The 15,121-nt window shown below is 41.0% G+C and overlaps 1 protein-coding gene across 1 annotated transcript in view; it reads right to left on the bottom strand.

Annotated features, from left to right (window-relative positions):
* The window catches only part of ANKS1B (ankyrin repeat and sterile alpha motif domain containing 1B), a 1,013,016-nt gene that overhangs the window by 65,995 nt on the left and 931,900 nt on the right, over positions 1-15,121 (bottom strand). Inside the window, exons 18-19 of the mRNA XM_046646005.1 lie at positions 10,052-10,159; positions 7,787-7,966 (exon numbers count right to left, since the gene is read on the bottom strand). Of these exons, the coding sequence (XP_046501961.1) occupies positions 7,787-7,966; positions 10,052-10,159 (288 nt within the window). The remainder of the gene's footprint in view (positions 1-7,786; positions 7,967-10,051; positions 10,160-15,121) is intronic.

Here is a 15,121-nt window from a genome sequence, read left to right as displayed (position 1 = left end):
ACACCACCTGCAGGCATGTGACCTATGCCTGGCTAATCACATCACACCCACACCCTCACACACACACACACTCCTTTGTGATTAGCTCAGAGCAGATAAAGGATCAAAACCAGGCTGATCTGAAACAATGGGTCTCCATCCTGGGACTTCTTGGGGAACTCTTGGAAAGATAAGCCCTCTTTCTTGTAGGTTCCAGTCGAACAGGGATTGGACTTGAAACTCCCCTCATGTAGAGAAAGCCTATTTGGGAAAAGAGCCAACCAGAGGAGAGCAGAGCCAAGACATGAAGAGCTGGGGAGTGAGACATCATATGAGCACCTGGATCCAGGTCTACCTGGATTTTGCAATGAAATGATTCAAATACATGCCTCTTTCTTCATAAGACATCTTGAGTTGGATTTTTGTTACCTGCATGCATACAGAGGAGTCCCTATTGATATATTACTTTAGTCATATACAAATGGAATTAACTGAGACAGGACCGCATAATCAGTCCCATTTCCTCTAGACATTAAAAAATCTTCCCTTTATTTTATTTTTTACGCTAGAAAAAAGAAATGCAAGAGGGAGAAGGAGAATAAGAGACTTCTCCTGCCCTTGAAAATAAATCAAGGTCAGGTTATAATAGCCAAAACTCTGACCTGAAGACCCAAGAACTGAACTGAATATAATGAGAAACATTCCAAAAATTTAATAAGTGGAAAAATAGCCTGGTGTGCCTCTTTGTGAACAAGCTGCTCAATGTCAGCAAGCCTAAGGCAACGCTAAATATCACAAGGTCAATTCCACTGAAATAGGGTTTTTATGTATCATCAGATTTCTTATTTATTCAGTTGAAAATAGGATCTTTTCTATCGATGTTTTTGAAGAAACCCGTGGTCTGGGTTTAATTGGAAATATTTACCTTGGTCTAGTACCAGCACGTGGAGGGAAGATGGAGCCACTGGAGCTTTCTAGCAAAATGAATGGAAGTGTCTAGGTCTGACCGGGGTCTGTCAGAACATATTCCTCGTCCTATAATCTGCCTCCTTGATGGACTTGACAGAGAATGAAAGAATCGAGACTTGTAAGATGAGTATCAAAACCTAAAAACGAACCCATCTGAGTGATTCTCCCACTTCTTCCCTCATTCTAAGACCAATGGACAGGATGGACAGTAACACTTCAATGTTGCCTGAAAGACACTAATCATATTGAAGTTTTCAACCCCAAAATTATCACAGGGAGAGCAGCGTATATTTTGAGAAGAGGCAATTAACTGTCCATATTAATAAACAAATTGTACAACACATCAGGTTTAAATTCCAAGTATGAAACCAACGTTTTTCACTTTTGCTTGGTATAATGCCTTGGGGAATAGTGGGCTGGCGATCCAGAGTTCCTGGCTTGAAACAGGGCACAGATCTCATCAACATGCCAAGTTATCTCTGAAGCTGGTGTGTCAGCTTGTCAACTCGACAAGCTGTCAAATTGGAAGCTCCTGATAGAAGAGCTTACTGAGTTTATTCTTAACTTTCTTATTTTGGTTATATATTGTCTGTCTGTGCTTAAGTATTAGGAGTTGCTCTTTAGATCTTCACGGAAGAAAATTTTGAAGTTATGGACAGGCTGAGCCTTTCTGAGTAGTGGCTAGGTGATGAAAATCTAAATTAAAAACTAGCCACTAACTTATGGGCATTTAAAAAAAATCTGATGTAACACAGTAGTAAGAAAACTTGTTTAGTTTTGGGGAAAAAAATCACCTTGTAAAATGCTGTTTCTTTCAACATAGTTGTGCTACTTTCTGAAGGCTGATTCTGTAAGTTCCCCTAATGCCAGAGCAGCGGACAGGATTTCTAGGAACAAGAGGCTTTCTCTCCCAGGGAAAGTATAAAAGAAATAAATTACTATCTTCTCTCTTTCCCAGAGATGGCTAAGCATTGGCCTCATCACTTTTTGGGATATCAATGCTTCTCTAGCTAAGAATTTTTGTGCTGTATATTTCAAACAAGTTCTAAATTTCATTAAAGGAAAAAATAATCCTTTCTTTCTCACTTAATGTTTTATCTTACTATGTTACAATAATAACATGTTATTGTAAGATACCCTTTGCTCCATACTTTTGTAACCTGAATTTGCACAGAACTATTCCACATCCTCTGCTTTCCCTGGCTTTGTCATCATTGCATGGATCCCTTCTCCATCATGATAGATGCTCCTTGGCAAGCTTCATATTTATACAATTAAATTAATAACGAGGAAAATTCTAATTCCATTCTCAATATACACTGTAAGCACAGATAATATTGGAACAAAAAGATGGTCTTTATAGAACGCTACAACCATCTGACCACTGACTTTTCTAATAATACCTTTGTTATTAATTGGCCCCCTGATGAAATCAGCAACCTTTGAGTTAGTGACTGACAGGTGATATATCTGAATTGATGGTCATCTCATCTATATACATATATATATGTACATCTATAAACAGTGATTTACAGTTTAGAATACGCTTTCACATAAATTATCTTATCTGATACACACAAACCTGAAAGGCAGGCTTTATCCACATTTTAAAGACAAGGAAACTGAAGTTCAGAGAAACTGCATGACTTGGTACGGGTCACACAGCCAGAAAGAAACCAAATCAGAACTCCAACTGAAGAAGCCACTAACAGCATTCACTCTTTGGAGAAATCCCACAGGCAAGAACTTCTCTGCATATGCAGTAAACCCCACATCTCCCTACAGAGCTTTTCAGAAACATGGGAGAAGGGCAGAGTTCTACCAAGACATGCAGGGAGGGTCCCCACTAAAAGGATCAATGAATAAACACTGCAGTTTTGCATTTAAAGGGTTTTATGCTGATAACCATGAGCTGACTCACCAAGTTTCCACTAAACTACTAGTGATTTTATCCTCGTTCTGCTTGCTGTGCCTACATAAGTGTCATCTACTGTAGCATATGGGAAATTAGTATTTGTTGAACCAGTATCATTTTAAAACAGAGGCAGCCCAGAGGGTAACAGGAGCCACAGAGGAACCAGGATATGGTCAGGCAGACAGAGCATGGGGCCAGGCTTGCCATAGACCAGCCATGAGGCAAAGCACTCACTCCCTTGGCCTTCCTTGAGCATCGAATGGGCTGTTGTGAGGATTAAACAAGATTCTGCACATGGCACCCCCGGCACGGATCTGGCCATGGCAGGGCTTCTACAGGGCTCAGTTCCCATATGTCTTCCTTTAACAATATCAAAAGAACGAACATTTGTAGAACTAATATAATACATAAAATGCTTTCAAATAAAGAAGTAATTGACCTACTCATACTGATGAAGTAAAACTGTTTGAGAAATACGAGACTTTCAACCGAAATAAGTTCAACTGAATCAACTTTCTAATGATTTAGAAGCAATTTAGACAAAGCTTTCATATTGCCCCCGGCAAGTTCTGGTTTGGTTTCTTCCAGGCTGTGTGACCTGCACCAAGTCAAGTGGTTTCTCAGTTTCCTTGTCTTTAAATGTGGAGACTGCCTGCTTCTCAGGTTCCTGTGCATCAGATAAGGTAACTGCCCCAGGCAATACTGATATTTTTATTAAGATGGGAGCATTTAAAACACAAGGACTTCTACATTATGGATTTCCCTCATTAATATTGAGGTAAAGTTTGCACAAAGATATGTATTTCTCTTGCTGTTGGGAGTCTTTTTTATTTTGTGAAAACAGAAGTATTATTTCATTTTTCCATAAGTATTTTCTGTTTGGAGAATGTGGTCCTGTTACTGAACCAAAGTGGGGTTCACCTCTGGGCGAGTTAAATGACAGGAGTAGTTGTCTCAAAAAGTAAAGTATATTTGCAGCAAATAGGAGACCATGTGGAATCATTTCCAAAGTCATGGCCTCCTTAAACAAAGGGAAACAGGGACATTTATTTCGGATGGGGAATGAATATTCCAAGGGGAGAGGTGGGTATTTGCTTGTGCAGGCTCAGTCGGAAAACATGCTTCCACGTACACTGCAGGTTACATAATAAGGCCTAAGCTCCTCCTGGAGAGACCTTAGTATCAAAAATAAGGCAAAGGTCAGAGGCACAGCTCCTGTGGTGAGGCTTGGCCTGGTTCAGGGTGGCTGGTGATTGCATCTCCTTAATATAACAAAAGGAAGAAAACAATTTGGAAAAATAGTTAAATGCTTCTAAATCCACCTTGAGTTCCTTGGGGTAACCAGTCAGTGACAGTCCTTAAACTTTATTAATTCCATTACTCTCCCTTAGTGTTCATTTTAAGAGTACTTGGACTTCTCCTAAATATCATTCAAGAAAATTTCTAAAGATTGTGGTTAGGCTCTAAATCCTGGAAGTATTTTTCCTCCTTCTGATATACTTCCCATATTCTCATTTACTATCTCTTCTCTACAGAACTCAGGTTTAAAAGCTGATCTGCCGTGTGCTACACGCACATGAATAGTTGTGTAGGATGCCTTGTTTGTGCTAAAATGAGATAACAGATGTGAAAGTCCTTTGAAAATTTAAAAGCTTTATATGCATTCAGGTATTATGCCACAAATGCGAATGCCACATTTATTTATTAGGGGTACGGAAATATGGGAGCATTTCAGAACTTCAGAGCAAAGGAGTCCAATTTAGAATTATAGGCTGGAAAAGCTATTTTCAGCATGATAAGAAGCCTATTGTTTAGATGCGTTTACATCATTACATTCTGTGGTTTAAAAAATGTTATTAGCATTGAACTCAATTTTGTCTCTCACATATTCATTTAAGACAATTTGATGCCAGAATATTGCTTATATCAGAATAAAAGGAAACAGCCACAATATTTAACATCCTCTGTATTCCAAGACAGGTATTTTTAATATTGGTTCAAATTAAAAACAAGTAATTAAACACCAACCCCACTGTTACTTTTAAAAAATATTTGCCAACAAACAAACGTAATGGGTAGAATGGACATTAAATTTATCTCAGTTGAACTCTAAGCACTGGTTTTTCCAAGTTAAGCAAAGCACTTCCAAACGTCTGTTGAGCAGACTTGAAGAAGGCAACAGTCCTTTGAATTATTGCAACCACCAAGAACTTAAGGTTTCTGGCCCACGGCTAGAATTCCAAATCACTCTGGTGGAGGCTCTGGTAAATGTGAAAAAGTAGAGGGGTGTCTGAGAACACGGATCTGCCCTGGTGATTTTCGCTTAACTGCATTTTCCCTTCTTTTAATAAGTAAGAGTCTGAAGATGGACGTCAGTGGCTTAACGAGAAACAGACTGCTGCGCGAGCATTAGCCAAGCTACAGTAAGCCCCTTGGAAGAAACCCCTTGGGAAAGAACCTCAGGGACTGAGCTCCTGGTTGGAAGGAGGTGTGACCAGTTGCTTGCTTTTAGGAATTTTAATTGCTCATTCAAGTTTTTAGGAAGACTCAACTTCATTGGCTGAGCACATAACTTCGGGGAAGAATGTGGTCTAGAGAGAGAATGACAGGTTGTTAAAAAAGCAAACAGATTTTAAAAATTATTGCAGCATATGACCAAAAAAATGAAGAATAAGAAAAACAACCGACTGGTGGAAAAATCACATAAATAAAACCGTTCCAAAACAAAATCACTGAGTATTTCAGATTTTGACAGGTTAAAGCTTTGAAATGGCACTATTTTTAAAAGGTGTGCATTCATTTCTCCACTATCTTTGGCATTTCTAGACTAGGAAACATTCTCAAGACAAACAAATAAAAAACTGCAATTAATACAACCTAGAGTTGCAATCCCAGACTGGCTTTTTCTTATTGATTAGATTCCTGTAGTGCCATCTCCTATTTTCTCTGCAGCAAAAGCGCTGTATTGAGCAGCAGGATTTTAGAAAGCTTCTAATAAGCTCCCGGCTGCTGATGGAGGCGTATGTCCACATCAGTCACTGGATCATAGTGAACAGCACAGGTAAGTTATCACATTCACGCATACCCTCCATTGCTCACCACATCCCATCTCCCTGTTTATCTCACTTTTTCTGCTTTTGGGCCTTTCTCACCTGGCCAGATACAAGGTCATTCCATTTTCTCAAGGGCGAGACAATTCCTGAAAGGGATGCATTTTGATAGGAGTGACAGAAAAAAGATTCAGGCTATTCAAGAGGTACTACTGCCCCTAGCTTTTGAATCTCAACGAGAAAGTAAGAGAGCAATCTTGCCAGAGTACCTCTGAGGCTTCATACACAGGCAGTGGAGTAATTAATTTCCTCTTTGAAAAACCTGTACTATGTGGAGAAATTTCATAAATTATATGAGCAGCTCAGATAGGTGATTCTGTTCTTGAAGTTGGCACAGTCGATAACACCTAATGCTCATTAACAAACTCCTCCCTTAACCAGCGAAGAGAAGGGTTCAGAAAAGACCCAGTTTGTATTAATATATAAAGACAAATGGCTCAAGGGTAAAACAAACCACATCTCTGAAATGCCGTCACTAGAGAAATTTAACTACGTATGTGATCCACCCATGCTAACAAACAGCAGAAATACATGAACGGTGTGGGGAACAAGCTTTCAGACTCTTTATTTAAAAGAACGTCAGTGAAAACAGTAATAAGGATTAAGACACAATACTTAACAAGAGAGAAAGGGAAAATTATTCTTTTCTTGTCTCTCCTACATTTTTCATCTCCCTTGAATAAAATGTTCTCCATAATCCCAACATTGCCATTCCCTGCGCAAAGAACACTGAGAACCATTTAATACTGAAGGAGCTGAAAGGAGATGCAGTATCCTAGAACCTCTCTCTCCAGGGCATTTGCAGGCAGAACAGCCATGGTTTCCAGAACATTCTCTTCACATTTTTCTTTCGTGAGCAGCAGCACAGAATGTTTACCAAAGGCTTTTAAAAACAGAATCTCACCAAACAGTTGAGAAAAATATTTAACAACCAAGGCAAAGCAATTACAGTCGAATTTTCACCTCGAGATTCTCATCTTAGGTGTGGGAGGCAGAGAGAAGCCTCTTAACACGTCAGTCTGAACCTAGAATGAGGATGAAAAGAGTTGATTCTGCCAATAGTTGTCAACAAATCCATATCTTTGAATCTCAGGGTAAAACTGCAGAGCTGGCTGCCCATCTGAATGTGCTTTAAGAATAGTGCTACTGTTTGGTTAAGGCTGGATCAAGTTTCTGAGCAGTGATCAGAGGACAGGCTAGACATCTATCTGATGTCTCTCTGCGGACAGGGCAGACATGGACATCTAGACCAAAATCATGGAGAGGTCTGAGCATGACAGATCTCTCTTTTCAGTTATTTGTGTCAGGCAGCATCACCATTTTCAATTACTCGAGGTGACAATATGAGATGATGCAGCTCATCCCAGTAGTACAATTCTATACAAATGTGTCAACTCGGGAGGAAATTAACAACTTGAGGAGTTAATACTTCCTCCAGACTTCTGCCTTGTCATCCAACCAATTCATAAAATTTACATTTTATAATCTAGACTTTTATTATTCATTTTCATTATGATTTGATTCTTACACAGTATTATTCCCTTTAGGGCAAAGACTTTCTGGTTGCAATGAGATCAGACATAATTTCTTCAGTAAGGATGGATAACAAGGATCTGTGTATACATTCCATTCCCAGAAAAGTCTGTTTCAGTTTAGTTCAAGTGAGTAGGGAACGAAAGCCAAGGCATAAAATAGTAAAATTTCAGTTAGGTGTGGACAACAGGCATTCATTGTAAGCTACTGTTCAATATTAGAATGCATTACTTGACATGGGTGAAAGGCAAAAATATCACAGAGGCTTTTAACACCTTACCTGGGCCATCTGCCTCTCCAGTTTTGATCGGGGAATATCCTCAAAGTAGTTTTCATTTCTTCTCCTCCTCGCATCGCCCTGCATGATAATGTGAGGAACGTCTAGGGAGCCACCAGTGGTGTAAGTGCTTTGGCTAAGTGATGGAGACAACTGAGGAGGAGTGTGATTACCACTGGGTTCCTGAATGGAAATACATCATGAAATAAATACCATGTTCTTGTGGCTAACCTTTGGTTTCAAAATTGTGAAATACTGACAAGACAAACTGTGGGGGTGGGGCGTCATTTTTGAATCAACTGCCAAGGAATGGATGACATTCCACCATTTTATTAATGGCATGATCTAGTCAATACTTTTTCTCCAAATATTTCAGGTCAAAGGTTTAAAGTACAAAGAATCAGGCTGTTTTCTTAAACCAGCACTATGGATGATCTCAAGAGAGAGGCACACATATGCTGGGCATCCCTAACACCATCACGTGTGCTTCTAAGGGAAGGAACTGAGTCTTCATGGGACAGAATGTCCTCACCATGGTAGATGCCATGATGAGAAAGGTAAAATGGGAACCAATGGGTCTTGATAGTCCACCAAAGAGTGGTCTGACGATCAGGCAGGGAAGAGGACACAGTGAGGACACAGAATGTCACATGTACAGATAACAGAGCAATGCCTATAACGACAGAGGATGCTTTTCAACAGCAAAAATGACTCAAGCTGAGGGAAGCTGGTCAGAAGTAAGATAAGGGGTGGCAGAGAGCTGGGCTCTAGTGTTCGCAAGGAAGAGGAGGACTGGGTCATGCCGACTCTCCAGGCCACTTCTCTCTGGATGCTCTGGACCTCCCTTGACAGATTAAGGTCCTGCGCTTTCTCTTAGGAATCTCTGTCTTCGATCATTCTGTTGTTCCCCTAAATCTCTTCCAGGGAGCCAGGGCAAGAGGTTCATAAGGAGAAGGGGAGTAGAATAAGTAGCAGAAAATTACTCCTCTAAGGAGCCTTTTTAGGACGGTTACACTGATGATGCCTATGTCTCCCTCCCCTGTTGTAAAGCAAAATGAAGGCAAGACAACAATCCTGTTCTAGGCTCACTTCCCCTAAATTTACTTGAAGCTCCTCTTATTGATGGGAAAAAAACAGGTCCTATTTCTACTTTCACTGCTCCCAAAGCCCAACTAGCCTCCAAATATCCCAGTGTATCCCAGTTCCCCCAGTAAGCAATTTTCCTCATGGCTCCCTCCTGCGACCAATTCTCTTGCATTCCCTGAAATCTTTGTGTATTTTCTTGTCCTTTAAAATGGAATCAGACTCAAAGTCTTATTTTTGGGCCTCTCCGGCCCAACCCTCTGCTTGTATGGACAGGAGTGATGCTGTCTGCTCAAGTTCACTGATAAGAGTGAAGTTCACATTCTACTGCATGTCATCGCTGGTGGTTACTTCAAAGTACCATGCTTGTGTTCATTTATTATCACTACCTTTTCTGACATTTGCAGAAAGGGAATCAGAAGCAAGCAAGTGCAGGGCTAAATAGAACAGAGTTGGATCTCTCCAACTGGTCAGGGAGATTCCAGCTTTATGATAAATTTTCGAAAAGTTCTTATGGGCCCCATGAAATCCAGTGACGGCCAGCTACTCCTTCCTGCCGCCATTTTGCCTGGTAATCATCTCTCTTGTTTTCTCTTTCTCTCTGCTCTTTCCTCCCTGCCCTCCTTCCCCTTACACTTTATTTCCCTCTTCCTTTGGGCTTTCTCCCTAGTTTGTCTGCCCCATAATTCTAAAACATAGCTGACATAGCTTATTAAATAAACTTCTAGATTCTCTATTCTTAATTTTGAAGTGGGTAAAGCTGAATAATATTTACTTTGAAAACAGAAGACCCTGAGGTTAATTTCAAATTGATCTTTACTTAACTGTGGTCCTTGGTCGATTTTCTTTCTGTGGGTTTGAGGAGTTTGACAGAAAACTCATTTCCTCTCTCCTGGTGTAGATGGGAGTGTGGGATGGGAGTAGCGGGAGTGGTTCCTTAAAGGTGATGGTCTGTCAGATGTGTATCTAAATCTCAAAAATATGTATTTAACCAATCGAGAAAAATAAATCTTATCTTATAAAACCCAATCAAAAGTGAGATTGTTTTTTATACAGATAAGGTAAGCTCCATGGAAAACAGCCTGTACTTCCTGATCCATTGCTTCAGCCATTTTATTTTATTGCACAAAATAATTTTGAGGATAAGAGTGGGGAACAACCCCTGTGAACACACTAGGCACTTACCCTGAGGGTGATGGACCGAGGCGGCTTCTGTGGTGGATCGTCGTGCAGCCTGTCTCCCAGAGATGCCAAAATACGTTTCCTGTGGCCAATCAAACTGATTTTTAAAACCTGAAATGACATATATTTGGGTTAAATGTTTCATTTGAGAAAAATAATTTTTTTTTTTCTGCTGAGAAAGATTAGCCCTCAGTTAACAGCTGTTGCCAATCTTCCTCTTTTTTTGCTTGAGGAAGATTAGCCCTGAGCTAATACCTGTGCCAATCTTCCTCTACTGTACATGTGGGTTGCTGCCACACCATGGCTGACGACTGGTGTAGGTCTGTGCCTGGGATCTGAACCCATGAACACAGGCTGCTGAAGCAGAGCACACAGAACTTAACCACTACACCATGGGGCTGACCCCTGAGAAAAATAATTTTTATACATCCTAAAAGATGAAGGAGTGAAAAGAGATCTGTGTAAAGTTACTGCTGCACCGTGAGAGATGTGGTATGAAATCAGTGTGACCCCTCGAGCCCAGAAAGATGGGAATAGCCTGGAGAAAGGCTAGAGTGGCTGAGTAGTGGGGGCAGAAAGAGAAAGAGAGACAGTGTTCCCTTGACTCATGCGGCCCTAGAGTCCCATTCTCTACTCAGCAGCCACAAGACATTTCAAAAGGATCAGTCAAGTCTTACCCCTGACCAGTTGAAAACTCTCCAATAGCTTCCTATTGCTCTTAGAATAAATCGGAGTTCTGACCTGGCCTCAAGGCCCAACCGGGCTGGTTGTTCTGTCTTTCTGTGTGTCCCTGCCTCTCTCCCCTCCATTCAGGATGCTCACTCACACAAGTCTCCTCTATTCCTTGAACATTCCATGCTCATTCTTGCCTTGTGGCCTCTACGCCTCTTCATTCATCTGCCTGGAATGCTCCCTGCAAAATCTTCAAATGATACCTTCTCATCCTTCCGATATGGCTCAAGTGGTGTCTTCTCACAAAAGCCTTCCCCCACCTCCTCACTGAAAGAACTGTGCCCTCAACCCCCGTCATGCTCTACCCTGTGAGCCTCTTTTTATCATGCTCTGAAGTAACTTTACTTCCAGGTGTAGTGTTTGTGTATCCCTCTCCCCCAGAGCAGCTTCCCTAGAGCGGGGCCCCTGGTATATCTTTATCACTATTATTTCCCAAATGCCTAAAGCAATGCTTGAAATAATAGGGGTTCAATGAATATGAAAGAACAAATGTTAATCTAGATAAAAGTTGCAAACAAGGGTTAGAATCAAGTGCTGCCTACTTGGAGGAGACTCAGAGTCTCCCAGGCTGGGATTTTGAGTCCGACAGTACTGCAAAGGGCACACTGTAGAAGAGATGACACAGAGAACCAAGACTTGCAAAGAGACTCAGTCCCCACCCCTTCAGGAGCTTTCCAAATGCTACCCCTCCTTTTCAATCCTCCCAACACTCCTTTCTGGAAGGGGTGCTTCTTGCTTTACAGATGAAGAGACTGAGGTTCAGAGAGGCCAAATTGCCTATCCAAGAGCTCGTATGTGGTGGCTCTGGGATTTCAATCAGGTATACCATTTCCAAAGCTTGTTCTACTCCAAGGGAAACTGCAAAGTTTGAGCATAACTCCAAATATTACTGACTTTTTAAAACAACATATTATAAATCCATTCTTAAAAAATGTATTTATCCCTTCCCTGCCCATGTGTAGTTCCAGGATATAACCATTCTTGTTGAGTAATTAGTTCCCAAAGTATACTGGCCGTTGTGTAAATGATTTTTGTTAAAAGTCTTTCTTTCCAAGTTTTAAGGGGGAGAGGTGGGCATTTCTTTGGCACTCATCCCATGCCACCTTGAATTTTTTGCCTATTTATCAGTTAGCCTATTGGGCTTTCTGCCTAAATCGATTTAGATTTTAAACTAGCATTATGCTTTACGCCTTTTATATCCACTCTCTGACCCATGTCTGTCGATGACTGGGATGGTAAATGTTAATCTAGGTGAATGTCCACATGCACCACGCTCCTATGATGTATAAACCCTCCCCTGCCAAAGCTGAAGCATCCTCATCTTTGCAGTTTGTTTTCAGAAAGCAGCTCTCTGTGCCGCGGATCATTTTGGTTGACTTTCTCTGAAACTTCTCCTACCCTAGCACAACTGCTTAAGGTTCGTTGAACAAACTGCTCACCGGAGTCCAGATGTAAGTGAACCAGGGCTTTACATTCGAGCAGGATACTGTTTTCTTCTTTTAGTTCTCCTTTGAAAAGGCCCTTTCTAAGCACGCTTGATTTTTGGCTTGCCTTTTCGCTACAGTAGGAATAACTAGGGACTAAAATATATACTGACTGTAAAATCTCTTAATTTTGTTACAGCTGATAGTTCAAAGCCCGTTAATCTAAGAAGGATGGTTTGAATTATTTCTCCCTAAACTCCTTATCTTACAGTTGTCCATGCAGAAGGCTGTCTGCCATCCTTCTGCCCACTCATATAGCCCTGTGTTATCTTTCTGCATTTATATGAGCCAGCTTGGCATTTCACTACCTGGAGGAGCTTGGGTAGTTTTGCCAATCTGGAATTTCGCCATATACTCCTCCATTCAGATGATTTATAAATATGCCAAATAAGCGTGATCCCAGTGCTGATAACTTGCAGGCAACATTGTTTATATGATCCAGAGAAATGCCCTTAAATTCCTGTATGATTTCTCTTTTTTTTATGAGGAAGATTGGCCCTGAGCTAACATCTGTTGCCGTTCTTCCTCTTTTTGTTTTGAGGAAGATTGTTGCTGAGCTAACATCTATGCCAATTTTCCTCTATTTTATGTTGGATGCGGCCACAGCATGGTTGACAAGTGGCAGTAGGTCTGCACCTGGGATCTGAACATGCGAACCCTGGGTCGCCAAAGCAGGGCGTGCGAACTTAACCACTATGCCACCAGGCCAGCTCCCTATTTCTCTTTTTTGAAGGCATCAAGATCAAACAATTCCATCATTGCAGAAAAATATAGCATTAACCTTTTCAAGTGTATTTTACAAGTCAAAAAGCACTATATTTTATTTCCTTTCATTCTCATTCTCAATTACTTTGCCAAAGGCTTCTATCAGACATAAATTGCTCCCGTGAAATCCCTACTGCCTTCAGGGATTGTAGGTAACCGGACCTGATGCTGATGGTGCTACCTTAGGCCCCTGAGTCCTGCTAAGAAATGTTTTTATAGTAATAAAGACATTCAAAATTATATTGACAAATAACTGCGGTAAAACTGAGCTGGTGTAACCTCCATTGTTGCTTTTGGTTTACTCTACCACGAGTCAACTTTGGGTGAGTTACCTGACTTCTCTGATCTCCAGTTTTCTCACCTGTAAAGTGAGGAAGTTAATGCCAGTCTCAAATGTTGTTGGGAGGATGAAAAGTGAAGTTGTGAGAATACCAGCGGAATGCCTGGCACATAGGCGATGCATCCTTCACGGTGTGCTTATCTCAGCTAATGGGTGCTAAGGATGCACGGAAATCCTGACCCAGAGAAACAAGGTCATAAAGTTCATCATGTCAAACAAATATGCTGGTGCTTTGCTTGAAGAGATTTGGCTAAACTTGGAAAAGCCCTCATTGAAGTGACAGGGAGTGGGAGGAACGGGTCTGGTTTCTAGCTATTAGTTTAATACTAGACCAAATCTAAAAGAACGTATGTTATTCTCCCATGCACACCATTACATCTCCAATTAAAGGAGGCTAGCTGAGGAATTCCTTTACCCTGGAGCTTCAGTACTGCCTCCTCCACAGAACTACCCAGAAAAGAGTGCATAGATAGATAATGTACAAATTAACACAGAGTGATGATTTGTGTCAAGAACATTTGGGTAACTCCTTATTTATTAGCAATGATCCCATATCACAGAAGATACTGATGATAACTACCATTTATTGAACATTTGCTATGTTCTAGATGTGCTAGAAACTGTGCCAAGTGCATCTGTGTATAAATATCTCATTGAATCCTTACAATAACATTATCATTCTCATTTTAGAGATGCAAAACCTGAGACTCAGAAATACTGAGCAACTTGTCTAAGGTCACATTGCTAGCAGGTATCATGGTTAGGATCTGCACCTGATTCTTTTTGTGTGCGTGAGGAAGATTGGCCCTGAGCTAACATCTGTTGCCAATCTTCCCTCTTTTTGCTTGAGGAAGATTCACCCTGAGCTACCATCTGTGCCAATCTTCCTCTATTTTATGTGGGATGCCACCACAGTGTGATTTGACAAGTGGGGCTAGGTTGGCGCCTGGGATCCGAACCTGTGAACCCTAGGCCACCGAAGCAAAGTGCATGAACTTTATCACTATACCACCTGGCCGGCCCCCTGCACCTGATTCTTAACCTGTTCTTTACCACTCAGCATGCTCTTCTTCTTGCTATTAACCTCTATACCATTTGGCGTTAGCTACACTATTGATTACACCATTATGATGCTTCTTAAGATGGTTTTTTTTTTTTTAAGATTTTATTTTTCCTTTTTCTCCCCAAAGCCCCCCGGTACATAGTTGTGTATTTTTAGCTGTGGGTCCTTCCAGTTGTGGTATGTGGGATGCTGCCTCAGCATGGCCTGATGAGCAGTGCCGTGTCTGCGCCCAGGATTCAAATCAGCGAAATCCTGGGCTGCCCAAAGTGGAGTGTGTGAACTCAACCAATTGGCTACAGGGCTGGCTCCAAGATGGTTCTTTTTATTTCGAGTTTTCATGTTTAAAACATTTATATTGGGTCTTGACCATCTGAAAACATTAAAATAATACAGCCTCAGTTTTGGACAAGGCTCAGAGCAGTGTTAAGCTACAGGCCAAAAGATCTCAGGTAGTTACCTTGCAGAATTCCCTGTGAAATGCATATATTGACAAATGATAGGAAATCCTGGTCAACCCAAGAGTTAATCCAAGTTGGCTAACAGTAGATGGTAGGGAGGGTGACATTTGGCTTTAAAACTCCCAAATCGACAATAAGAAATCCAATTGGCAAGACAATAACAGAGAATATTCCAAAGAAAGACAGTTCTTATGGAAAAGTCAAGTCCAAAGGCAACTGGATTTGCCCTGA

This window comes from Equus quagga, chromosome 19, assembly GCF_021613505.1.
Source record: "Equus quagga isolate Etosha38 chromosome 19, UCLA_HA_Equagga_1.0, whole genome shotgun sequence".
In the NCBI taxonomy this organism is placed as follows: domain Eukaryota; kingdom Metazoa; phylum Chordata; class Mammalia; order Perissodactyla; family Equidae; genus Equus; species Equus quagga.
Note: the sequence above shows the minus strand (reverse complement) of the source record. Positions and strands in the feature narration are given on the sequence as shown.